At 51.6% G+C, this 27,683-nt stretch overlaps 1 protein-coding gene across 3 annotated transcripts in view; it reads right to left on the bottom strand.

The window, feature by feature from the left end:
• Positions 1-27,683, bottom strand: part of TBC1D22A (TBC1 domain family member 22A) — a 320,332-nt gene that overhangs the window by 229,066 nt on the left and 63,583 nt on the right. For all 3 annotated transcript variants that reach the window (XM_042993557.1, XM_042993558.1, XM_042993559.1), the window contains one exon: positions 5,943-6,013. In XM_042993557.1, coding sequence (XP_042849491.1) covers positions 5,943-6,013 — 71 coding nt within the window. The remainder of the gene's footprint in view (positions 1-5,942; positions 6,014-27,683) is intronic.

Genomic DNA, 27,683 nt, shown 5'->3' with positions numbered 1-27,683 from the left:
ACACACACACACACCTGGGCTCTGCCTGTGTCCCGGACCCTCGGACCCTGGGCTCAGCTCCGGGAAGCAGAGATGCCGAACGCAGCCCTGCACTCGTGCCCGCCCCAGGAACCCACGGGAAGGCAAGTTCAACCTTCCCACCAGCACACCCGGGAATTGCGCCCCTGCACAGAGGCGGACGCCCTCCCTGCGCTGCCGTCAGCCCCTGTGGCCTCTCTCTGCACCCTGTTCCCTGGGCCCGAGACCCTCCCCCCTCCACACCAGGGTTCAGGAGGGGCTGGGCAGCTGAGACAGAGGCCTCAGACGTGGAGCAGCCCCTGACCTGGGGAAGCAAGGCTGGCCTCTCACCTCCTCCAGTCTACTCTCCAGGCCCTGAGTCCCCAAAAACTCTCCCATTAGCACCTCCCCTGCCGAAGCCGTATCCACTGGACCAAAGACACGTAGCTGCGGCTGCCTCAATTTGTTGCTGGAGCTCAGCTCCCTCCAGCGGCTGTCTGGTCAGCGCTGCGACCAGTACACTACGGCGGGTAACCTCTCTTCAGACAGCGATTCCCCCAGAGACCTGCCCTGCCCCGTCTGAGTCAGCACTCTGACCTCGGCCTCCCTCCCCGGGCTCCAGGTACTTCCAGACTCAGCTTCTCAGAGACGCTCAGACACAGAGATGTCGCTTACTCTGTCTCTCGAGCTCCCGCAGGGGGTTCTTGACCCGTGCTCACAGAGACTCCGGCCCCCCACGCCCAGAACACTGAGGGGCGCACCACAGGTTCCCCGTGCAGGCTCGCTGAGCGAATGAACGATGTCACCACTCCCCAGGGACGGCCACGGCCCTGGGCGCCCAGGGAGGAGGATGTCTGAGAGACCTCATGAAAAACAGTAGCGGCCAGTACACAGTTCTGGGTTCGGTCTGGGTGGGTCTGGGGTTGGCACTGGTGGTGGCGAAGACAACAGTGTGGAGGGACAGAGCAAACGCCCTGAGAATGGTCACATGACTGCACAGGGCACACGGGGGGCACTGTATCCAGGCTGCCTCCGCCCCTGGTGGGTGAGGAGCGTGGGCAGGTGCGTGGTGGCCGGCGGCAGGCCCTGTGTGCCAGGCCAGGGCAGCGGGGCCACAGGGGGTACAAGCCAGGGAACGGCGTGGGCAGCCCTACAGCGGTCACATGCGGTGCCACCGAAGGACTCTTCGTGGCCGTGCACGAGGACTCGAGCATTCTCCCAACCCCCAGATTCTAACTTCACTACTGGAAGAGAAATTCTAAAAGGCAAGCGTGTCATGATGGGAGCACGGGCAATAAAAAGCCCCGCACACACTCCTGACACTCACTCCGAAAGGAAAACACACATATGCAACTTGAGGCCTCTCGATAATTAAGCCAGACTAGAAATTATGCAAACGAAATATGTTCAAGTACGCAATGAATTTTAAATGACACAACTACGGAAAACTTAATTGCCGTATTAGCATGCCATAAAAACACTAATCATAAATGTAAAACAATACACGCATATACTTATGTCGGAACCGTCCCAGTGACACAAACATCCAATCGCTCCCTCCCACCAGGTTCACGTGCAAACCGACCTCAACATACTGCAAGGAGACATGATGACACCAGCATTTCACTTCTTGGGTTCTTTGGGGTTTTTTTTAAATGTTTATTTATTTTTGAGAGACAGAGAGAAACAGAGCACAAGCAGGAGAGGGGCAGATAGAGAGGGAGATACAGAATCCGAAGCAGGCTCCGGGCTCCCAGCTGTCAGCACAGAGACCGACGTGGGGCTCGAACCCACGAACCGGGAGATCGTGACCTGAACCCGAAGTCAGTGCTTAACCAAGGGAACCACCCAGGCACCCCTCACTTCTCGTTTTTAACCATCCTGTTCATTAGCGTAAATGTTAAATGTTTAATTAGTTTCCGTTTGATGTTTCTGAAATAGTTATTTTTTTTTAAATGAGCCAAAAAATATGATTTTTGACAGCGCTAATTTTTAAAAAGTCACAGCCGCACTTGCATGGAATTTAAATGTTAAATAGCATCCATGGTGGCTTCCTGGTATTTCTAGACCAGAGTATATGCCAGTCCCCCACAAATGACAGGAGCCAAGCTTCCCATCTTTCTTCGTTAAAGTACCATTTCCTACTCATCAGTTAAGAATCGTGCTCTTCAACAAGCCACCAGGACAAATCCTGGTTTGTAGCGACAAGTCGTGAACATCCTGGGGGAAAAAAGTCATTCGTCTCCCAGGTCTGGAAGTAGGTTCACATTCAAGTACAGCTTGGGTTGTCTTTGTTCACCAGACAAACGACAGATTCTCCTCGATCCTGGGTTCAGGGTCCCGGAAGCAAAAGGGCTGGAACAAGCCGGACCCCACCTGGGCCCCAGTCGGGCCTCCGGGACGCTCTCGGTCAAGCCCAGGCACGTCGGCCCAGGCGTGTTGCCTTCTTGGGTGCAGGTCCCAGCCGGTCCCTGTGTGCCTGTCCCCCATGGCACCCACCTGTCGTAGAGCGGCCGTCTCCAACCCTGCGAGACCCAGAGACCAATGTTTCCTCACTCCCAGGTCACACTAATGTGCACCCAGAACGAAAAAGCGCAGGTCAAGAGGGCAGCCCAAAGCCACCACGTCCCAGCCACCACCCCCCCACCCCCACCACCCGGCCTGGGGTAGGCTGGAACTGGTGCAAACCGGGGTATACCCCAAGGCTCTGATCCACTTTGCGGGCCCAGGAGAGTGGAATGTGAAGCCTCTGATTCAGAGAGAGACTGAAAAGCGGCCTTAACTGGGGCGACACTTCCTTGTACCCCATGGCCCGGAAGTGCCTGCTGGGTTTTCTCCCCACCATTTTCCAAGATGCTCCTGTGACCTAGCACTTGCAAAGGGTCTGCCGGCTGAGGGCAGACGCGTGGGAAACACCTGCTGAGTCAGAAGTGAGTGGTCAGCATCCTGCGCCGTGCTCCCCAAATCCCCCAGGACAGGAAACATACTGATGATGTGCGCCTGGGAGTAACTGGGAGACGAGGACAGGCCCACGAGGCAGCTCCTGGGTCAGCGCTTCGAGGCGAAGAGACGACGGCCCCAGGATGCTGGCCTCCTTCCACCTACCCACACCCATGTCTGACTAGCACCCCTCAACCTGGATTCCCAGAGCCCGTCGTCACCCCCAGAGGGACCGTGTGTGGGCACGTGACGGCTGAATGACATCACCGCCTGCCTGGCCCAGCGCACGGCAAAGTCGAGGTGAGCACACGCTCCCTGAGTGACAAGCACAGTGCCATGGCAGCGACTGGCTCCTGCTCCAGCGGCCACAGGCCCCCCAAAGCCTCCACCCACGCCCCCGGGGGGTTTTCCCTGACCCGGCTGTCCGTCTCTTCCTTCCAACAAGCAACCAGAGCAGCCCGGCACACCCTTCCTCCCGACCGGGCTCTGCTCGCGATACGGACCCACCAGCTCCTGGGTCCTGCACCCAGAGACCACCGCATCTGCGGGCATCTCTCGCGTGTGCACGGTCTGGCACACAGCAAGCACTCAGTAAGTGCTGTGAAGCAAGCTGAGACACAGGGTGAGCAGAGCACTGGGGGCCCAGACTCCTGAGAGAACAGGATCCTTCCCGTGCGGTAAAACCCCGGTCTGCCCTGGGGGAGACAGAGGAGGGCAGGGACTCCTCTTCTTTTTCGCAGGCTCCATAAGGCACAGGGACTTGGTCCTTTTCTCTCCTTATCTCCCAGCTCCAACACAGTGCCAGAGCCACAAAATGCTCGGTAAATACGATCAAATCAATGAAGGAACCAGCCAACAGACCTTTCGAGAGACTCCTGACTCTCCCATTCCAGAAACACAGCCGACTCACCCCTCACTCAAATCCTTCAGGAGTCACCCGCTCCTGGTCCCTGGCTGCCCCCGGTTCCCTGCCCCATCCAAGCCTTCTCCCTGCCATTCCTGGGAGCACGTCCACCTTGGCCCCTGCTCGTCACCAATCCCAGGGAGCCCGCCCACCTTGGCCCCTGCTCGTCACCAATCCCAGCCATTCCTGGGGAGCCCGCCCACCTTGGCCCCTGCTCGTCACCAATCCCAGCCATTCCTGGGGAGCCCGCCCACCTTGGCCCCTGCTCGTCACCAATCCCAGCCATTCCTGGGGAGCCCGCCCACCTTGGCCCCTGCTCGTCACCAATCCCAGCCATTCCTGGGGAGCCCGCCCACCTTGGCCCCTGCTCGTCACCAATCCCAGCCATTCCTGGGGAGCCCGCCCACCTTGGCCCCTGCTTGTCCAATCCCATCTGCATCTAACCCCCCCCCCCCAAACACACACACACACAAGGACCCTGACACACCCTTCAAGATGTTCCAGAAGCTCCCACAAGAAGTCTGGCCTGCCACACAGGTGAGTCTGTGCTGTCCTGGGACTGCCCTCCCTTTTTCGGTGCCCCCCCCCCCAACTTTGGAAGGACCGGCTTTGCCCACTCACCGCCCCACACACATTGTTTTAACTCATCCATCAACCCAAACCCAAAGAGGTCTAGAACTGCCAAGTTCATCTGTGTCCCGCCCGCTCCCCAGCTTCCCACCTCACAGCACCTGCAGAGACTGGGAACGAGAAGCCTTCCCTGGGCGCTCACTCCGCTCCTGACCGCCTGAGCCCCGTGCACCCCGCAGCACACGGTCCCAGACGGTGCTGCAGCCCTGACCAGCCCTAACCCCTCCTAGTGGCAGGGCCACTATCTGATTCACCTCTGTCTCCAGGCAAGGGGCTCCATCACCAGTTAAGCGGCTACGCGGTACACATGCCCGAGGAGGCCCGCACACTCCTTCCCTGGCTTTCCTGACACGCCCGCTTACAGACTCTACCCACCTACACCCTCCCTCCCATTCCGACCACAGGGTATCTAACCACGACTCGAGCAGACTGAGAACCGAAGGAAAGGAAGGGGACAGAAGCATTCATGAAGGCTTTCCACCTAGAGGCAGCACATCCTTAAGTACAAAATTGTACCATTAGGTCTTAAACGTGTTTTCATCAAAACTTCCCACAGTTCAATCTCAAAACTTTGCAACCTATCTTGGAGGACGTTTGGAAAAGTAGATACAAATGCTTAAAATAACAAACACCAAACAAAAACATGAGCAATTGTAGCAGGTCTAATTTTAATTGCAAGAGAATATTTAATCAATAAATATTCACTGTTGAGAGCTGTATCTGCATTTAGGATTACGAGGTACTAAGCTGCAAATTTATGAAGACTCATTAGCAAGAAAGAGTCTTTTAAATACTGAAAAGTCAAACCCAATTTAGAGTAAACACTTAGAGTTCCCCACTGATTTAACTCCAAAAATAATTTAAAAAGGGAAAGAGAAGAAAGCTGTCTATAAACTACTCCCAAGCTTTCAGCAGGGCCCAGCTCACTTCCGATATTAACCCGAGTGAAGGACAGGGAATCTTCTGGCGGCCGCCCCACCCCCACCCCGTCCACATGACCTCCTCCAGGAGTCTCCACAATGGGCAGTTTAGAACCAGAACCCCAGCCTCCATCACAGAAACGCAGACTACGTCTAACATCCCCACTAACATTTAAAAAGAGAAAAAGAAAAAAAAAAAAAAAAAAAAAAACCCACCACCTTTGTCAAACCTATTTCGCTGTGATGGATTCCTCAGAACTGAAACAGTCTTCTATGCTCAATCCTTTCTATATCACACGTTTGAAAATATTACAGATTTTCAGAATAATAAAATCAGAGAAAAAGAATACAGCTGTCATAAATAATTACCTCTCCTCATTTTCTGCCAGCCTTGTCAAACCAAGCTTGAAATTAAGCAAAAGATGGAAAATGTCACCTTAGCTCAGACAAAGGCCCGGATCACTGCCACAAAGGCAAGGCGCATGCCTGGGCGGCCGACGGGCCACGCCTGGAGCCTGGCCGCCAGGACAGGCAGCCCCAGGAAGACTTACCGACAGCAGCTTCCAGGTAATCGGACGAACCGACTTAGGGATTCCGGACCAGCTCAACTTCCGCAATTCCTCTGTTGACAAAAGAGACAAAACAGGGTTTACAAACAGTCCACAAACTCCCCACGGGGCTTTAACATATTCCATCAATGTTACGGCGGGGTATGAGGCCCCATAAACGAAATCAGAACAAACCTGAGTGATAAAGATTTCAGATAATGATCGTTCTCAATATACAAGAGACGCAAAGTCGCCTCTATTCCCGCAGAGCTAAGTGTCACCTGTTTGCATTTAAGTTACACAGAGTACATGTTTGCTAAACGCATCGCAAGTGTCCCCACAGTCTCGCCGGGACAGGTGAGGCACCACACACCTTCCTCCCTAGAGCAGTGAGTCCAGAGTCCACATGCCCCCTCCTTCCCTCCCACCCTCCGTCTCCCTGTACCCCTACCACCAACACCTGTCCCCAACTTAACCACCCTCTGAGCTCTCCCGTCCTTCCCGCATTCTGTCTCACTCCCACCATTTCCTGCTGGAGAACAGAAGGCGCTTGGCTCCAAGACTGCTTTTGGAAGAAATTATTTCACGGGGATAAGCCTGTGTTCATACAGCACCGATCAAGGGTGAAGCCATGTTATGCACACATCAAGGACAACACAGTCTTCCAAGTAGACTAGTACAAGTCACTGTTGCCATCACAAATACCCAAAGAGAGGCAGGGCTGGTCAAGGACATGTCCGGAGCCTCCGGAGGGCAGGAGAGGGCACAGCAGGGCCGGGCGGGTGGGGAGATCGGCCCCTGAATTCCACGTGACCTTCTATGTCTCCCCAAGGTCTCAGCCACGTGCCCCGAATGGATAGAGAACACATTTCAATTTGCAGGTGTATCAACACTCAGTCAGTCCCACTGAAACTGAAGTAATTATTTCTCTCCTTTAAGTTACGAATCTACCATCAGGCTCTTCTCCTAACAGCTAGGAGCTCATGATTAATACTCGGAATAAAAGAAACGATTAAAGAGACTTTGGTAATATAATCAACAAAATACAAAGTCCTGACATCTAATCTTTTTCCAATTACTAAAGTCTAAGTAAAATAAGTACAGAATAATTGGGCGACGGTACCAGCAATAACTTGCACTTTACAGCAGAATCTCAGAAAGTATCGAATCTTCCCCCGCACCCTGAGGATATTACGAAAAGCAGGAACCTAATATCCGAACGCCAATAATGTAATGTTTACCAGTCATGTTCCCAGGGCCTCTCCTCCTGCACGAGTCTGGTTTTCTGATTATGGTTTATATGAAGAAAGCCGAGAGAAATCTCCGTTGCTAATGTTCTCTGAACCTGTCTCCTCATGGAGGAAACTCACAAAAATGGTGCCTTGAACAGACATGTGAGGCCAAGTTCTGAGTCCGCGTGAGCGTCAGTGTGTGAGAGGAGCTTTCAAAGGCGCTATTTGTTCCTTGCCACAGCCTGAGTGAATCAGGGCTGTGACCCTACTGGGTAGGCAAGGAGCAGAGAGGTCGGGGGACTCGGCCACAGGGGCCCAGGAACTCAGTGACCTTCACAGCCCAGAATCTTTCCACTCTATTAACTTCCCCTATTAGAAAGGCTTCCTGCAAACACAGACAAATTTCACTCATGAATATGGACAAAAGGTCCAAAACAAATCTCCGCAGATCAAAACACAGCCAGGTATTCAAAGGACAGTACACACAGGAATAAAACTCCAGGAATAAAACGGCTCCATGTCGGGAAATCTCGTACCTATAAAGGTGTTAAACTGGCTTGATGGGAAAGTCACAGGACCATTCCGGTAGACGTCCAGTGTAGACCCTCGCCCAGGGCCTGTTTGCCCCTCCACCTTTCTAGCGGAATCCCGGATGTGCAAAGTGACCACCAGCACCCCACCCCGCAGCCCTGGTAATGAGGGGAGTCAGCCTGAGGGAAGCTGAACCCAGCACCCCAAGGTTGGAACTGATTGGCTGTTGCAGAGCAAAGCTGAGGAGAAAGCCCCTCCTGGCTCTTCAGAAACCTTTTGGAGGCAACCTTCTCTTGCTCCCTCTGAAGACCGCTAGGGTCAGATGTGAGGCTGGGGCTACAGCCAACTGTCACCCAACTGGCCTGAGGATAAAGCCAGCAAAGAGAGGCGGGAATGAGGGTTGAGTTCAGCAAGACGGGCAGATACAAGAACATTCTAAAATCAACAGCTTTTCTCCATCAGCAACAAAATAAACAATATTGCAGGCGTAAGGCTTCACAAGAAATGGAGAATAGCATATGAAGAAAACTGTGAGGTTCTACTTAAAGAAATGGAGGAAAACACCAAGCTCACTGGCGTTAACAAGGATTTAATGAGCACCTCCTCCGGGCCAGGGAACAACACACAAAGCCCTGCACTCAGAGGACCCACCTCCACCCCAAGGACAGAGCAAGTGTGAAATTCCAACTGGGCTCAGAACAAGAGGTAAGGGCTGGGAGGTGAAAGGACAGGTGGGAAATTCTACCTTGTTAGGAAGGTTTCCCTGAAGATGACAACTGAGGAAAGACCCACAGATGAGGAGACATTACTGAAGGAAGAGGGGCTGGAAGGGGAATATTCTCAGTCCAGGAAAGAACTAATGCAAAGCCGTGGCCACGGCGTGAAGAAGAGACCAGAGGGACACTGGTGGGCTGCTTATGAAGCCCAGCGTAGGGGGGACGGCGGCTCGGGTGAGGACAGGGGAAGAAGAGCAGGGACCGAACACACTGCTGGATCTTGCCTCAATATTACAGTGCTGTCGACCACCACTTAAAAACTCTTTAAGTTCAACTCAAGCCAACAAAATCCCAGGGGGATATTCCGTGTGTGCTGTAAAACCTGATACGCTGGCACTAGTTCATCTGAAAGAGCAAATGCTTAACAGCAGCCAATAAGATTTCCAAAAAGAATAACACGAACGGACTTGTATTAACAGACAAGAAAATGTGTAAGAGAGCTACAGTTCTTAAGACACTGGGGAGATCAATGGAACCGATGAATGGTTCACATCAAACCTGCACTTAGTTATGATTACAACAGCATTTCAGATCAAGGGGCCCATCAGTCAATGGTGTCCAAACAATATGGCATTTATTTTCAGAAAAGGAAATCAGACCATGTATCTTACCACAAAAACATTTCCAAGGACACCTGGGTGACTCAGCTGGTTATGCGTCCGATTCAGCTCAGGTCACGATCTCATGGTTTGTAAGTTCGAGCCCCGCATCGGGCTCTGTGCTGACAGCTCAGAGCCTAGAGCCTGCTTTGGATTCTGTGTCCTCCTCTCTCTGCCCCTCCCCTGTTTGCGCGCGCGCTCTCTCTCTCTCTCTCTTTCTCTCTCAAAAATAAATAAACATTAAAAAAAATTCCAAATGATTAAAAATCCTTAGACCGGGGCGCCTGGGTGGCTCAGTCGGTTAAGTGTCCAACTTCAGCTCAGGTCATGATCTCATGGCTTGTGGGTTCGAGCCCCACATCAGGCTCTATGCTGACAGCTCAGAACCTGGAGCCTGCTTCACAATCTGTGTCTCCCGCTCTCTCTGACCCTCCCCTGCTCATGCTCTGTCTCTCTCAAAAATAAATACACATTAAAAATCCTTAGACCTGAATGGAGTGTGTGCATGTGTGTGTGCGTGTGAGCACATGTATGTGAAGGAAAGATAAAAATACAAGAAAATATAGAGGAATATTGTGCTACTTTCAGATGGGAGAAAGGCCTTCCAAGCAAAACACAGATCCTAGAACTATAATTAAGGTTGACAAACTAACAGTACAAAAGTTTAAAATGGCTGCACAATGAAAGACACCGTAATGTTAAAAAAAAAAAAAAAAAAGACAGACTTGAAAAATACATAGGTACCATACAAAAAAGTTAACATCACTCATACATAAAGAATACATACAAGAGAATGATCAATCTACACAAAACTGGAAAATTCATGGAAGAGGAAATAGAAGTGGCTAGTACATACACAAAAATAGGCACATAGTCTCAATGGTGATTAAATAACTACATTATTAGAACAAGAAATTTGTCGCAAATTAGATAAAATATTAAATGAGTATACCCGTACTGATGTGACTGTAGGTGAATAGCCACTCTCTTATAGTTTGGTCGGAGTGCATACGAACAGAACTTTCTATTGGTCACATTTTAAAGGTATATAACATTTGAGCAGCAACCTCACTTGAAGAAATCTGTTCCACGGGGACGTGTGCAAGGGGTTACACACAGGGTGCTCGTTGGAGCCTTGTCATAACAAAAACTAGAAACAATCAGAGTGTCTGTCCTCAACAGGGAGATGATTAAAACACTGTTACATCCACACGCTGGACGACGACACTGCCACGGAAAAGAATGGATGCTTTTCTGGGTGGATATGGAGTGAGTCTGTGGAGATGGAAGAACAGGGGGAAGCCTGGGTGGCTCAGTTGGTGACGTGTCCGTCCAACTCTCAGTTTCAGTTCAGGTCATGACCTCACAGTTTATGAGATCAAGCCCCACGTCAGGCTCTGTGCTGACAGGGCAGAGCCTGCCTAGGATTCTCTCTCCCTTTCTCTCTGCCCCTCCCCTGCTCATGCTCTCAGATTCGCTCTCTCTCTCTCTCTCTCTCAAAATAAATAAACCTTAAAAATATATTAAAAAAAAAAAGAACAAGAGAAAGCAGAGGGCAGACACCCTGAGTGCTTCTGTAGGTGGACACAGGAGCCTGGAAGCATAGCCAGCCACGGGGGGAGGGCTTCAGAGAATGGCTCAAGGACAGTGGAAGATGTGCCTTTCAGTGTGTACCCTGCTGTGTTCCTACCAAGCTACAAAGTTCCCGTGGCATCTCCAACTTTACCTCCGACTTTTCAAAATCCACCCAACCTCCCAGGACCAGCTCCACCTCTGCCAGACCTACGAAGCCTTCCTCTCAACCCCAGTAACACCCAATTCCCTCTTCCATGGGTGCCAGGAACAACTGGAGCCAGGGCACCTAACAGCCCACCTTCAGTGCCGTATCTGAGCATCTACCTCACCTCCCAGAAGTGGTTGACGAGTTCCTGCAGGTCAGACGCCACGATTCTGCTTCCTGCGCATCCTGAGGCAGTGCCTTGCAATAGCCTGGTGGTAAGTGCTGGAGAGAAGAACGCCCAAGTCTTTCCTCTACCCCCTTTAGACGTGGTTTTCTTGGGCGAGTGGGGTCCCATATTTTAACTGACATATAATTTACAGGCAATAAAAAAGGATGAATGTGGCCCCCCCCAAAACAAGATACAGAACATTTCTAGCAGCCTTTTCTATAATTCTTTGCCCCCACTCCAAGTTAGCTCCTTTCTGGTCATAGACTATCTCTGTCTGATCTTGACATTCACATAAATAGTACACACAGGAGGTACTTGCTCGAGCTCTGCTTCATCTGCTCACGTCAGAGTCATGATGTTGCACGTACCAGTGGTTTATTCTTTACGAGAATGGCAGAAATACTAATCGACTCTATGAATATACCACAATTTGCTTCCATATTCACAGATAGCTGGTTTATTCACAAGCTTTCACCACTGTGAAAAAACGGCTATGACCATTCTTGTGGACATGTGTTCTGTGGGTCTCTGTTTTCATCTCTATTAGGCAAACGTGAAGGAGTGGAATTGCCGGATCATACGACAGATACGGGTTTACCTTGGTTAAAAAAAAAAAAAAAAAAAAAAGCCATGTGGTCCTTCAAAATGGTTGTACCATTTTACGCTTCCCACCAGCAATGTATAAAAACTTTAACTGCTCTACACCCGGTCAAACTCAGTGCTGTCAGTCTTTAATTTTAGCCATTCTAGTAAGCATTAAAGGCATCTCATTACATTTTAATTAGCAATTCTGTGATGACTAACGATGTTGAGCGGTAAACAGATTTTCGTGAGCTTATTGGCCATTTCTATACTTTCTATGGTGCGTATCTTGAAATCTTTTCCCCATCTTTTTACTGAACCGTTCATAATCTTACCTGTTTCTAATGACAGAGATTTCTTCTGATTCCAGGTCCTATTTCCCTGTTTCGTGGCATGCCTTTTTTTTTTTTTTTTTAAATGCCAGATGTGCCAGTTAGCAATTTACTGCCTCTGTGATAATGGAACTGGGTCTTGTAAATACTTCTCCTTGGCTGGCTGGCATGACATCATCCTTTTCAGTACAGAGTGAAGGAGGGACACTAAAGGAGAAAGGAGTTTTTTCACCCAAGTTCTCACATGCCTCATTCATCAGTCTCCTACAGAGGCTGCTTCCCTGGCACGCAGCTCCTGCAGCAAGTGTGGGTGCTGGGTTTTCTTCAGCGCGCGCCTCCTCTGGAGCGTTTTTCTCCTGCACTAGGCCCCTACAGAGTGCTCAGGTCCTGAGCACACAGGGTCCCCCCCCCCCCCCCCCGCTTCAGCTGCTAAAGAGAGTGACTTTTCAGTTCTAGGTTCCTGCAGCAAGTGACAGCCAGCAACGCCCAACAGTCAACACCTGTATGAGCTCTGGGGACTATTCAACTCACTGCCTCATGAGGATTCTCTCCCCCACCTCATGGATTGGACCCCATTCATGAACAGGCCAGCACTCCACCAAGGACTTGATGGGACCCCTCTGCAGACATGTGGGCTCTGTCTCTGTGGAATACTGTGTCCCATGCAGTCTGTCTTGGCCTCCTAGAACCCCCTTCCAACTCCTTGACTCCCCAGGTTCAGTTTATTGGTCTAAGTTTCTATTTGTTTACAACAGGGGAGAAATTCCTTTGGCAGCTAATCCTTCATGGACTGAAGCAAGAGTCAACTTCCTAATGTATTTTTGAAGAACTTTTTGGCTATAGCCATCAGGGATATTGGTCTCTAGTTTCTTTTTCTCACAATGCCTTTGTTATAAGGTTTGGGTATTAGGGTTATGATGCCTTATTAAAATGAGCTGAGAAGGTTTCTCCTCCTCTCTTTTCTGAGAGAGCTTCTGGAGAATTGGTATTATTTCCTCTTTAAATGTTTGATAGAATTTGCCAGGAAAGCCATCTGACCCTGATCTTTCCTTGTGTGAGGCTTTTTTATTATAATTTTTTTAATTGACATTGGGATATTAAAGTTTTCCCTTTCTTCTGCTATCAGTTTTATGAGGTCATGTCTTTGAAGTACTATGTCCATTTCATGTCACTTCTTGAATTTATTGGCATAAAGTTGCAAATAATACACCCTTATTATCTTCTTAATGTCTGTAGGGTTTGTAGTGATGCTTCCTCTTTCAGTACAACATGATAATGGTAATTTGTGTCTTCTCTTCTTTCCATCGATCAAGTCTAACTAGAAGTTTTTATTGGTCTTTAAAAAAAAAAAACTAACCAGATTTTCTTGATTCTTGCCCTTGTTTATCCACTTACCAATTTACTGATTTCCACCCTTGTTTTATTTCCCTTCTTTTACTTGGTGTTGTTTAACTTCCTCCTCTTCTCCTACCTTCTTAAAGTGGAAGCTTTAATCACTGATTTGAAACCTTGATTCCTTTCTAAGATAAACGTTTAAAGACCAAACTTCCCTCCAAGCACTCTTTTACTAGCAACACACAGATTTTCATACGCATGGTGATTATCATTACATTCAAATAGATTCTCATGTTCCTTGTGATTTCTTTGATCCAGAGTTAATTTGAAGTACGTTGACAAATTTCCAAATATTTGAGGATTTCCTGGGTAGTTTATTGTTACACTGACTTCTAAATTAAAGCATCTGGTCAGATGAACTTGGTGTTGTTTCAATCCTTCAATATTTACTATGACTTGCTTTGGTAGAGCATGTGGTGTATCTGGTGAATGTGCCATATGTCCTTGGAAAGATGTGCATTCTTTAGCTGGTATATGCAGTCATCCACATGTGGTGGCTAAATCAGGGAGATCCAGTTGGCTGACAGTGGTATGTATCTTCCACATCTTTGCTGATGTTTTAATTTACCTATTCTACCAATTACTCAGGGAAGGGTGCTAAAATTTCTGCCTATGACAGTGAACTTGCCTCTTCCTCTCTTCATTTCTGTCAAGTTTTGCTTCATGTATTATGAAGCTGTAGTTTTGGGTGCACATACATTTAGGAAAGATGCATCAACTTAATGAGTTGAATCTTTTATCGTTATGAAACATCCCTCTTTGTCTCTCTCTCTGGATTTTTTTTTTTTCTGGTATTATTATAAGTTACTTTTCTTATGATTACTACTTGCATGGCAAATACTGTTTCCACCTTTTATTTCAACTGCCTGAGTCTTCCTGTTTAAATCTTGTGTTTGGCTCTCCTTTTAGCTTTCTATCGCTGTATTTCTTAGAATCAGATTATAAAACCACTAATCCTCTAACAGAGAAAACTAAAATGTAAGAAAAATTTTAATAAGCAGAAAGGGAATGAGAAATAAAGAGCATGTCTTCCTTCCACAACAGTGAATTTGTTTTCTGAAAATTAAAATTTTGTAATATTCTTATGAAAACACCAATATCATAATTCCATGTTCATGTGTACCGTAAGGCTTTACTTCTCAGTGAGATTCCCACTTAGAAAACTGCCACAGCAAGACACCCCATGACCAAAAGAAGCAAACGGCTAGCAGAGAAACACATAAGAACAAACACTGATTGTGGACTCAGCAGACCCGGGTTCAAGGCCCAGCACAGCCAACAAGAATCAGTGTGGCTTCAGAGAGGCCCTCTAATCTCTTGAGCTCCCATTTCTTCCTCTGTAAACACGGAACAAATTAAAAATAACACCCTCACCTAAGTCATAGAATTCTCCCAAAGAGCAGAGACATTACACGGGAGGGCATTTGGAAATGGTGACAATGCTCCACAAGCACAAGAAGAGTCGTCTGCTATGCTTCCTGGTGTAATTACTCAGCACTCCATGTGAACCCAAACCATGAAGCAAGGGGGAGCCATTCGTCCTAACTGGAGGTAAAATATCACATTTGAGACTGAACCAGAAATCTGTCACAAAACTGTATATGCAAAGTACTCGTAATTATAAGCACCTTTTCCAGAAAAGCCAGAATTTAAAGCTATTTTTCTTTCTAACAGTCATCTCTGTTTAACTAGTTTTAATTCTAATTTTGGAAAAATCTTCTATGGAAATAAAAGCTGGGAGAAACAATGAATAAAAATAAGATATTGGGGCGCCTAGGTGGCTCAGTCGGTTAAGCGTCCGACTCTTGATTTTGGCTCAGGTCATGATCTCAAGGTTCATGAGATCAAGCCCCATGTTGGGTTCTGCACCGACAGTGCAGAACCTGCTTGGGATTTTTCTCTCTCTCTCCCTCTCCCTCTCCCTCTCCCTCTCTCTCTCTCAAAATAAATAAACATCTCAAAAAAGAGTAAGAAATGCATGTACATTACAATCACTTCAGCTTAAATGTGAATCTAATCTAAAAGCTGAGCAGTCACCAGCAAAAGGGTCTGTAAAACAAGCACATTTCTTGTTCCCAGAAGCCACAGTCCAGGAAAGTCTCATAAATCAGCCCACTTGATCAACAATTATCGAGCACCCACTTTGTGTAAGATGCCTCCGGGGCCAACGCCACTTAGACACTGCCCCTACTCAGAGTCTATTATACACACTTATTTACCCAGGGAACATCGATCGCCACTTACCACCAACCGGGAGCTGAGCTAGCCTCAGAGAGTACAATCAGACCCAGTTCCTACCCTCCAGGGGCTCACTGGCAAGTAGAGGAAGAGGAAGAAATCAGCAATGCAAGCGTTAAACGGTGCTACCCCATCCAGATGTGCAGGTGACGTGGGACGCCAAGGTACAGGTAGCCTCTTCTTGGAAGAAGGGAGACATCGGGAAAGACTCCCAGGGAGCTGCTGCTTGAGAGGCACCTTGAAGCCAAGTTGAAACCTGGTAGATTTTAACTGCCACCACCCTAGACCTCACCAACACTACAGTAAAGGAATAAGGTTACAACAAAGACGAGACAGAGTAAGCCAGAAATGGCGTCAAGAATCTGAAAGATGGAAAGGAGGCCAGGGTGGGAGTTTACCAGAACAGGGAAGGCTGAATCCACCGCCTGCAAAGGGGAGGACAGGCGGAATAAGGGGGCAGCCAATCATGATCTGGAACCCCCAGAAAGGGCTGGGTGGCAGCGAAAAGCAGGAGGTTGCTCCCCGGGCACAGGAGGCGGTTAGGACGCCCCTTCTCACCCCCCAGATTAACAACTTGCGGATAAAACAGAAAGCTACACACCACGGGTCCTCATGGCTCAGTCGGGAACCCGAGTCACGGTCAGAACGGCACAATGAATCCCAATTTCCCAGAAACTGTGACATTAACTACCCTGAGGGGAAGGGGGATTAGACGCCAACCCCTCTACTTCCAGAGTAGAAAGGCAATAAATACAGCTCAACTGTGAAAATCTGCACAATTGGCACAGTATTAGAAAGTGCCCTCCTGGTACTTTCTTTTATCAAGAGGTAAAGTGTGGCCACAATCCTGAAAGCCCTGAAAAAGACAGGGAGAGGGGACCCCCACCATCTCCTCTGCTCACAGACAGAAAAACCTGCAAGCCACTGGCAAGAAAATACACGGTGGGTCAGCTGTGTTCTAGACTCTGGCTGTGCCGCTCCGTTTCACAACCCCCGAAACAGAAATGCTTAAAAAGGACTGAAACACTAAAACAGAGATGCCTTTTTATTCTAGACACTGCACCATGATTAACAGTTAAGTCAATTTAAATAAGATAACAACACATTTCTAAAAATGAAGCTTATTACTTGCTCTTCCAAGGAGGCAGGGCCTGGACTGGCCACACCTCCCCCAAGGAACCACCTTCCTCTCACGCCCCCCACCCCCCACCGCCACACACTCGTCCAACACTCGTCCGCCACACACGAGTCCAACACAGCACTCGTCCAACGTACAAAATAGACAGAGTGCGTCTCCTCTTCACGGCCTAATTCGCAGGTGCTCCAGCACATTCGCCAGGCGAAATGGGACTCCTCCCCACGGGACTTTGGAACAAATTTCCAGGAAGAATTCTATTCGCTAGAAGACACGGGCCACATCAGAACTGGAAAGGAATGCGGTACAGGATTGTGTGTTTACATCAAAAAGGATTCTGGTAATCTCATTTGCCTCTGGTCCTTTGCTTGGTTTTGCTGGTTTTAGTACCGCCATGAGGAGTGGATGACAATAGAATTCTTTCCCCTTGTTTTTATAATTCACATCAGTGAAGGGACCCAATGTATTCACAGTGGGAAAAACAAGTCCTACAAAGCAGAAGTCACTTTCTCAGGGAGACCAGGAAAGGAAGTCTCCCCTCATGGGGTGGGGCGGTACCTGTCCTGCTCCTCCTTGGCCCTCCCATCTGCAAAGTTCAAGGCCACCTGCCCAGCCCTGCAGGGCAGACCCACTCCGCAGCTCAGCACGTCCTCACCCTCAACTGCTCTCCGGCAGGAGATTTCTCCTCCAGCAAATCAGCAGGGGAAGCAGCTGGAATGCCTCGAGGCCTGCCTACAACAATAATATGCTCACCCGTGACCACTTCACCGCAAACATGTAACCCGGGACTCAGGCCCTGTGTGGCTACACCAGGGACGCACAGGGCCTGCTGCCCAGCTGGGTGGGGCGGGGGTGGGTGGCTGCCGCAGAAACAGCCTGACTGGCCCGGAGCCAGCCAGCCCCCCCCTCCCAGCCCCCCAGCCTGATCCTCAAGGCAGCCAATGAGTGGAGATTCAGTGCCAAGAGTCTTGGATGTCAATAAAAACACACATGACCCAAGTGAAAATGGATCAAAATATTTAACAGATATTTCTTCAAAGAAGACATACACACAGCGAAAAGGCATATGAAAAGGTGCTCAGGGGCACCTGGGTGGCTCAGTTAAGTACCAGACACTTGATTTCGGCTCAGATCATGGTCCCAGGGTCATGAGATCAACAGCACAGAGCCTGCTTGGGATTCTCTCTCTCTCTCTCTCTCTCTCTCTCTCTCTCTCTCTCTCTCTCTCTCTCTCTCTGCCTTTCCCCTGCTATGCATGCTCTCTCTCTCTCTCTCTCTCAAAATAAATAAAAAAGAAAAGAAAAAGTGCTCAAAATCATTAGTCATCAGGGAAATGACAACCACAGTTAAGACGCCAGCCACCCCCACTGAGACGGCCACAGCGAGCAACTTGGGAAAACGAGAGCTCCTCCAATATCAGCCACTGAGTCACCACAGGAGCCGGCAGCCCCGCTCTGGCTGCATCCCCAAGACAAAGGAGGACACAGCCACAACCACACAGAAACGTGACCACGAACACTCACGGGAGCAGTACTATAACAGCCAAAATGTGCAAACCCTCCCAAGCGCCATCCAGTGATGAACGGACGAAGAAAGCGTGGCCTGTCCATGCAAGGGGGTACTACTCTACCAAAAGAACCTTGAAGGACATGCGCTATAGCAAGGAAGCACCTTGAGAACGTTACGCTAAATAAAAGAAGTCATTCTCAGAAGGCCACAGGTCACATGATTCCACTTACAGATCTTCCTCAACCCATGAAGGGGCTACACCCCCGTGAGCCAACTGTCTCTTGAAAATATCACAAGTTGAAAATGCACTTAATACACATAACCTGCCGAGCACCACCGCTTAGCCCGGCCCACCTTAACGTGCTCGGCCGCTCACATCAGCCTACGGTGAGATAGAACCGGCCGACGCAAAGCCCAGTCCACAGCAGGGCGCTGACCGCCTCGTGTAACTGCTCGAACACCGTGCAGAAAGTGAGGGACAGAACGGTCGTCGGCGGACCACCGCTGACCCTCGCGATCGAGAGGCTGACGGGAGCCGTGGCCGCTGCCCAGCATCACGAGAGGAGCGAACCGCAGATCGCTGGCCCAGGAAAAGATCAAACTCAAAATTCCAAGTACAACTTCCACTGGATGCGCATCGCTTTGGCACCATCGTAAAGTCCAACCATGCTGAGTCGGGGGCCGCCTGTCTATGAAATGTCCAAACAGGCAAGTCCGTAGAGAGAAAGCGGACCAGCGCTGCCTGGGGCTGAGGGAGGAGGACAACTGCTGATGCGTACGGGGCTTCTCTCTGAGTTCTGCCGTGTACTGTCGTGACAGCTACCCAGCTCTACAAACAAACCAAAAACTACGGAGTCATACACTTCAGTGCTGAATTGTATGGCAGGTGATTATATCTCCATAAAAATGTTTTCAAAGAGCCTTTGATAAGGAATTCTTTAAACGCTATTTAGAACCCCAACTGCCTTCTAAAGAAGACGGACAAAGGAGGCTCTGTTGCGGGAGGATAATCATGGATTCTGGCGTGTAGTTTTTGAGCAGAACTGGGGAAGGAAAGACCTGAATTTGGAAGGCCCCCCACACTCCGCAGAGAGCAGGATGGTGGAAAAGCGACGAGAGCCCCTCCCAGAAACCCCCCACCTCATTCCACCAACTGAAAACCTGGCAAAGGCCCTCCCAAGTGGCTGTGTTACTCTGCTCTTGTTCCTCACTGGCGAGCGCCTGTAGACTGACCTAACGCAGGATGCCATGGCCTAGTGCTGCCCACGGAGGCCTCTGTTTGAGGGCCCCAGGCATCCGTAGAACCCGCGAAATGCTGTAGCCTTCGCAGAGCAGGTGGGGTCGAAGGCAACTCTGTGACTAGGTGTCACGGGAGAGAGGCCGTCGGCTCACATCCTGGCCTCGCTGAAACTGCCCACACCCTCTCTGCCAAAACGCCGTTTCTGGGAACCTGTCCCAAAGAAATAACCCAAAATGCAAATAAATACTTACACATAAAGATGGTCACTGCACCATTGTTTCTAAATTTAAAAAAATATATGACATAAATGTCCAAAAGCAGAGAACGGACTCAGAGTTATATCCATTGGTTACCCACAGGAAATTAAAAATGTTTACGGAAAAAGTGGCATTTCAAGATCTACAGCAAGGAGAAGCAAAGTGCCACTAAGGGGAGTGTCCTGTGGTCAGAGCCAGCCCCCGCCCCCGCCCTTGAAAGAGAGCCCAGTCACCTGCTGTCACTTCACAAGGCCTCCCAAGGCCCGTTCTCCCCTCAATACCATTGATCCCACAGCCAGGGTCGCGTGGCATTTCATTAAAGGAAAGGCTACTGCTATTTGATGTTAAAAATCTAAATCCTTTCAAAGCAAATTAGAAGCTGGACGTTTGCGTCTCTGCTTTCCAGCAGACCCACTGGAGACAGACCCTCAGCCTCCTATTAATTCCTGCATTGAAATGTACACACACACACACACACACACACACACACACACACACACGTGATGAGATTCAGCTCCACCCCCTTCTCGGTCAGCAGTGTTTGCCAGTAATACCATCCGGCAGCGGATTATTCCATTTCTTAAGGCAAAAGGTCAATAACAAAACTGGGGTCACCAAGTACAGTCGTTCAGACGCCACGAGGCTTTCATGTCAACGGGGCCGCCGCACAGAGGCCCCCGGGACAGCTGCTCACCACGTGGATAGATGCGTCTGGTCAGGACCCTGAGGTTTTCATGACCCCTTCCAGGCCGCCGTCCCACCTGCACCTGCTCACTGGCTCTGGAGGAGCCCCTGGACCAAACACCCTCAAGGAAAGGCAGGAAAGAGCGGTGGGTGCCCTCCCAGCTCTGCCAAGGAAGTCCCCCCACCCCAAAGGCCAGGAGCACACCCCCAAACGTCGCACAGGACTGAGGAATCCACCAGACAGGAAGCTGGATGCAGCCCACAGAAAGGCTGAAGACAGTCTTGTCAGTGATAAGCTCAATTAATTTTAGATAAGTATGCAATGTAATTACAAAGGCAAAGCAACATAATCCCATCGTCCCCTGCATATAATTTCACGTGTTAGTGCCCAGAAGGAAGGCTCCGATGGCAGTGAAAGACCCAGGGACAGTCGCAAAGTGACAGGGAACCCCTGCCAGCCCGCGTGGCACAGTTAGGCTTGCGTCATCGTGCTGGGGCCCTCGCCTGGTACCACCAGGTGCTCTCGCCTAGAACGTGGGGCTATGCCTGGTGCTGATCCGTGAAACCGAGTCCCGGGATCGTGCCCTGGCTCCCAGCCTGCCCGCGTGCCGTTCCACCACACCAAAGCACTCACCCCTTCCTCCTCTGGGCACTCACTTCCGTTCATGCCAGCACGAGCTCTATCTGGGTCCGAGTCTGTCGGCACCCTGACCACGGGCTCCCCAGGGACAGGGGTTCTAGCTTACACACCCCTGTATTCCTAACTCCTTCCATTACGCCTGCACAGACCAGGAGCTAGAAAGGTAACTAACGGTACGAAAGCCTACACCTGCCAAGGGAGACGGGCAGGGAATAAGGGCTCTAGGAAAGTCTGAGGAGCCGCTGCGATGGGCACGTCACCACACACGCATTCCGACACAGGTGCAAACACGGGGGTCGAGAGGACAGAAGTACTCTTCGTTATGATTATGCAGAGGCAGGGCGACCATGTGATACACGGTTTAAGGTAGACACTTGAGGGCGTAATTAATAACAATCGAACATGAGTAATTCTGCCAGGACAACAGGGGTGAACCTGCACCTCCGATATCTCTGGGCTGTGATCAACCTGTGTTCAGGTGCTGCCTCTGGTACTCTGGGCAGCACAGGCTTCCTGGGGTACCGAGATCAAAGAAAATGGGAGGAAAGACACGTTCCAGGAGGAAAAGGTGATCTGTCGTTAGCTGTTGTTACTGCACTTCTGGACTAGCTGCTTTGTACTGCTGTCTGTGGGACACCGTCAGACAATCTGGTACTTCGGCATACGTTTTAAGAGTTACTATTCATGAGTCTGAGGCAGAGATTAATAATCGACGGTCCGGGATCAGTATGTTCCTCCGTCTGGATGGAGCAAAAGGATGAACAAGTAATTAGAAGTCTGATTACGAAGGGCGTTAAATACCAGGAGTCTGACCTCTGTCCTGGAAGCAGCAGGGAGCTGCTCAAGTCGAGGGAGAGCCATGTTTCAATTTGATTCGCCTCCTGCCAGTACACGGAACGTGTCACAGAGAAAGAGGGAGACAAGGAGGCAGAGATAATAATAAAGGTCTGAACCAGAGCAGGCCCGTCAAAGACAAGAGGAAAGATGGAAAGGAAGAACGCAGGAATCTCCTGCACGAATGAGAATGCGCCAGTAGATACGGAGACACAGAGAGACGACGGTGTGACAAGGACCCCAAATTTCGCCCGGGTAAAAGACGGTAGGGACAGCTCTGAGTCGAACCAGAAGTGGGAAGGCTAGCTGGTTTAGAAGAGGAGGAGACAAAGAGAGCACATCAGAAGCGGTATTCGGTGACAGCTGCGGGCGCCACGGAGCAGGGCTGCGCCCGGATAGCTTCTTCTCGGCCCCGTTTTACAAATGAAAGGACGAGGCCCAGCTGCCAGACTCTAAACCCAAGTGCACGATCTTTCTACGGCACGGCACTCGACGCCTTGCAGACGGAGGAAGTGCAAGGGTACCGCAGGGGGCATCCCCAGAGGACGGCAGACGCGGACTACAGCTCACGAGCGTGCGGGACCCCGGATCAAGGGAGAGGCTATTACGGGACACGGGCTGACAAGCGCACTCTGGCCAACGCGCGGAGCTAGAGGTGGACAAGCAGAATGGAGTCACAGGGGAGCCCTCAGGGATGGCGGGGGTCACAGAAATCCAGGGAGGAACACTTTTCAAGAAGCGCTCTCTGGGGCAAAATGCTTCAGGTCAAAACGAAGGCTGCGAAAGCCGTCGCTCGGGCAAAAGAACAGCGCTGGCTTTCTGGAGCTGCCCTGTCCCCAGCGCGGCACCCGGCCGCTCTGAGCAGACCACGCCATCCAGCGCCGCAGCTCGGAGCCCGGAGAGCAAGAGCGCAGGCCACGGTCGCGCTCAGTCCACATCTGCAGAAACACGGACTCCGCGGGCTCCTCGCCTCCACCTACAGAACGGGAAACTGAACCAACCTAACAGCCCCCACACAGCTCTCCGGCACCGTTGGGCAAAGGCCGCACCTTTGGGGACCGCCAGAAGAGGAGATTCGGCAGAGTGGGGAGTCACATCCACGCTGCAGGAGAAGAGCACTTCCAGAACGCTTCTGTGTCTCAAACCACAACGGGAAGCAGCTGCAAAGTGAAACCCCAAAACCCCCAGATGACATCTTCCCAGCCAGAGGGAAAGTCCTGGCAGAGATCAGAGCCGGCCGCGCAGGTGCAGTCACACAGGTGCAGGGCACCCCCGGTGGAACTGAACTGACATCGTGCAAACGTTCAGAACCCCCTCCGCCCACACTTCCAGGGTGAGGTGATGGGCACCTTTCTGGCAGGAGGGGCCTCAGATCCTGGATTTGCCACGTCTGGCGTGCTCAGGAGACCCCATCAGGACACCACAGACCGGGGGCTGATAAACCACAGTCCTGTATAAACGGCACGTACTTGCCCTGTTCTGGAGTCTAGACATCCAATATCAGGACATTCTCCCCAGTTCAGGGATGGCAGAAGGGCCAAGGGAGGTTTCATGGGCCTTTTTCATAAGTGTACTGACTCCATTCATGAGGGGTCCCCACTCATGGCCTAACCAGCTCTCAGCCCCCCACCCGCATGACCTAACCATCTCTCGGCGTACCCCCTCCTAACACCATCACCCTGGGAATTAAGTTTTCAACATATGAATTTGGGGGGACACAACATTCGGCCTACAGCACACCTTTCCCACCCCGCCCACCATCAGCCGGCTGGAACGTGACCAGGGCGCAGGTGGGGTGTGAAGGACCAAGAGAAACAAAGGCAAGGAGGAAGGTAGGAAGGGGGGGGCCTGGGGGGAGGGTCCGGGGCGGGGGGGTCCGGAAATCCAAAAGGACGCCCACCGAGGGGCAAGCCCTCCTTCCCTCGGCTCTAGCTTTCCGCAGATGTCTGCCTGCTAAGCTCTTGGTCTTCAAGGCCCTCCAAGGTGCTGCCCACAGGCGCCTGGACAAACAAGGACAGCAGGAGTCCGGGGCCTCCGGGGCCTCCGGGGCCGGGAAGCAGGCTCGTTACATCTGTAACAGAATGGGGCCCGAGCCGGCAGAGCTGTGGCCCTCACCGGTCATGTGGAGTTCTGGGCCAGGACACAGAAATGACCACGGCCCCCACGGAGCTCACGCTGCAGCTGGGGAAACAGAGAGCCAGGCTTCCAGGAGCCAAGAAGGAGTGAGCTCAAGCACAGGTGCAAACAGGGGAGCAGGCAGAAGAGAAAGAAACGTGAGACTGGGCAGGAGTCTGAAGTTAGGAACCTGCTGAACGCTCATGTCCAAGGGCATCAAGAAAGAAGCAAGGTGTGTGGATCAGGGCAAATGTGGACGCCCAGCGGAGCCAAGGCCGGGAAGGAGTCCCTGCTCAGCCCCTCAGCCAGCAGCAGACTCACCCCCACCTGAGAAAAGAAGGAACTTGCACCACCGAGCTCCAGACAGCCGAAGAAAGGGTCCCAACTTCAGACAGAACAATCCAGAAGAGCCTCATAACTTTCTGCTGAGCCTCAAGGAAACGCACAAGGAGAGGTCGAATGGGAATCGTGTCCACAGAGATGCCTCTGCGGGGCAGAGGCAGGGACAACAAACAGCCCCGGCTCTGGCTGTCACCGCTGCCCGCGGCGGCTGAATCTGGACTGGCCGCCCCGGCCAGCATGATGACCTGGGAACTGATCTCTGACAGAGACAACGGCAGGCTCAGAGAGGCCAACAACACACGGCAGCTGTCCCAAGAGGCAAGGCGTCCAAGGCCACAGGCCACATGGAGGGAGGAGACGGGCCCACTCGCCCCCACAGGTCAGTTCAGGAAACTCACAGAACTGGGTCTGGGCCAGTGGGAAGCCGGGTTAGCAGAAGGCCTTGCTGTCACAGCCCGGGGGCAGCAGAGTAGCACGGGGCCACCCACAATCTGGGAGCACGTGCCACATGGACACAGGCCTCCACTCGGGCAGCCGGAGCCAGACCCATGGAGAGGACCGGCAGACAGGGCCTGTGTCCCGGAAGAAAGAACGTTCCACCGCCGCAAGAACAAGGCACGCCACCGTCCCCCGCCTAGAATGATGCATGAACTCCGGTGTGTGACCCCCATGAGCGCCTGATGAGAGGTCGCCCCCCACCGTGCACACGAGGGTAAGCAATCCGGCCAGCTGGGGCGGCAGAGGGCATTCAGTGGGAAGGGTCCCCACCGGGGTCCTACACAACGACGCCACGTTGATGCCGTGTAGATGTGCCAGTCTGGAAAGGGAGCCGTGAGCGCAGGAGGCTGAAACACACTCGGAGGAAAACATCCAGGGAAAATACAAACCACTCAGCCCCGCAACCCAAGTGTGTGTGTACTTGGGGGAACACATCATCGTGCAGACAAGACTGTAACAATATTTACGACTATTTGCAATAGAAACAGTCTGCAATAAAAAGGTAATATACAGTAACAGCATAAACCTCATCCTACATCTGCAGCCATGCCAACCGAGGAAGAGGCCAGAAATACCTGTGCCAGGGCCTGTAGCTGGGTCTGAACAGCTAATGCACAGGCTGCAAACCAGTGGTCCACCCCCCACTGCCCCGGGGACCCACAGCCCACTGTGCAGCGAGGACCGGCCGGCACACGCACCCAGCCTTGAACTCGTGGCAGGCGGTCTCGACCACTCTATGGGCCCAGAGTCCACTCCAGCTGGCTCTCTGCTCACTGCCCTCCGGTCGCAAGCCCGCCTTCCCTGCTCTCTGGGTGGTGGAAGGCTGCTACCAGGGGATTTATGCTCAGGGGAGGAGGAGGGCCTCAGTTCCCCCGGAAAACTCTTCCGAGCCCCTCCCCCACAGCGGGTTGGGAGGCGGCCAGGGTGAGAACCACAGAGCTGAAGACAAAGGAAAATGCCTCAGAGCGACTCGGTCAGCAGAGCTCCTTTTCCAAGTAACTTAGACCAAATCCACAGTCCCAGCTAGTTCCCCACCTCGGCCACCCTACGATGGGATCCAGACCCAAAAAGAACGTGCTCCGCAGGGAGAGTGTTCCGGGCCCCCCATGGGTGCTCCCTGGAGAGCCCCCTGGATGCTCTGCTAGTTTCTGCTTCACCAGGTGCCATCAGAAGATCCTTTTACATAGTTTCTCATGTTTTATATATAAACATCCATTTGTTTTTGTTTTGAGAGAGAGAGAGCATGTACATATGCAGGGGAAAGGAAGGAAGGGAGGGAGGGAGAGAGAGGGAGAGAGAGAGGGAAAGAGAGAGAGAGAGAGAGAGGGAGAGAGAGAGAGAGAGAGGGAGAGAGACGGAGAGACAGAGAGACAGAGAGGATGTGAAGCAGGCTCCACACTCAGCACAGAGCACAACACAGGGCTGGATCCCACGAACCACAAGACCACGACCTGAGCGGAAACCAAGAGTCGGACGCTCACTGCCTGAGCCACCCAGGCGCCCCTACAAACGTCCATTTGGAACTAAACCTACTGCATTTCAAACCCCACGTCCCCTCTGCAAACACAGGGCACCACACCAAGCCCGGCCGCCTCCGGTACAGGACTGTCCGGTACGTCTTGTGACAAAGGACTCAAAGGGCCTACCTGGGCAAACAGAAACCTCAGACTCCATCAGCGCAGCCGGCAGGCAGGAGGGAAGATGGAGAGGAGACCCCAGCAGTTTCCCCAGGGTCACGTAAGCGTGGGGGAGGGAGGGGAGAGACGGTGAGGAGAAAAGACGCGGCAGCATAAGGCCACCGCTCATGATAAACCCCGATGTCTGAAGGTATCTTTGAAAAACAGAAATGGGGAAAACGACAAACACCGGAGACCAAACCCATCCTGACACCTCGGAACCTATTAGACACGTCGCTCGCAGGGGCACCCGGGCGGCTCGGTCAGCGGAGCTTCTGACTCTTGATTTCCGCTCAGGTCGTGATCCCAGGGTGGTGGGATCGAGCCCCATGTCGGGCTCCGTGCTGAGTGTGGAGCCTGCTTCAGATTCTCTCTCCCTCTCCCTCTCTCCCACTCTCCCTAAACTAACAAAAGCGGTAATAAAAAGCCACGTCAATGGCAGACACTGCAGACCGACGCTCCTCTGACGTTCAGAACCACACGGGATGGCCTCCGTCCGGTGACTGTGCCTGCCAGCCACCCCCCCCCCCCGAACCCCCGCAAGGCAGTATCTCCTACCACGTTCCTCAAATATGATAATACAAACCTCAAAAGCAGAGCCACAAGCCGTAACAATGCCTCTCGGTCAGGCCCACCCGAGCCAGGGTCTCAAACATGAGGAAGGACTCACCAACAGAAGCGGTTTTCCAAACTGTGAAGCCTCGTGCCCAACCCCAATTACCCGAGACCATGCGGCTCAGGGCCTCCCAAGGCAGGCCGGGACCCCCACCGCCCACCTTGGACCCTGGTACCCACACGGGACTCGCGGAGGATGCGCCTGCCCACCGGGCCCGCTCCGCCACGCTATGGTCTTAAAAGAGCATATTTGGGGGAGTGGGGAGGGGCGAATACACACTTAAGCACAGACACGTGAAATGACATGATGTCTGGAACCCGCGCTGAAAACACTCCAGCGAAGGAAGAGGAGAAGGCAAAGGGGCCAGATAAGGCCATCGTGGCAGCGTCCCGGGAACGTGGGGGACAGGCAAACCGGCTTCAGCGTGCTGCTGTCTCGACCTCTGCGTGGGTCTGAAATTTTCCGTAAGATGACTGTTTTAAAGCGTGAGAGAAGGTAAAGGTGGCCCAGCCCTGCTGACAGTGACCGATCACACTCGGGTTCCCCGAGGAGAGCGCCTCTCCC

The sequence above is a fragment of the Panthera tigris genome, chromosome B4 (genome assembly GCF_018350195.1).
Source record: "Panthera tigris isolate Pti1 chromosome B4, P.tigris_Pti1_mat1.1, whole genome shotgun sequence".
Lineage (NCBI taxonomy): Eukaryota > Metazoa > Chordata > Mammalia > Carnivora > Felidae > Panthera > Panthera tigris.
The sequence above is the reverse complement of the archived record's forward strand: the minus strand, read 5'-3'. Positions and strand labels throughout refer to the sequence as shown.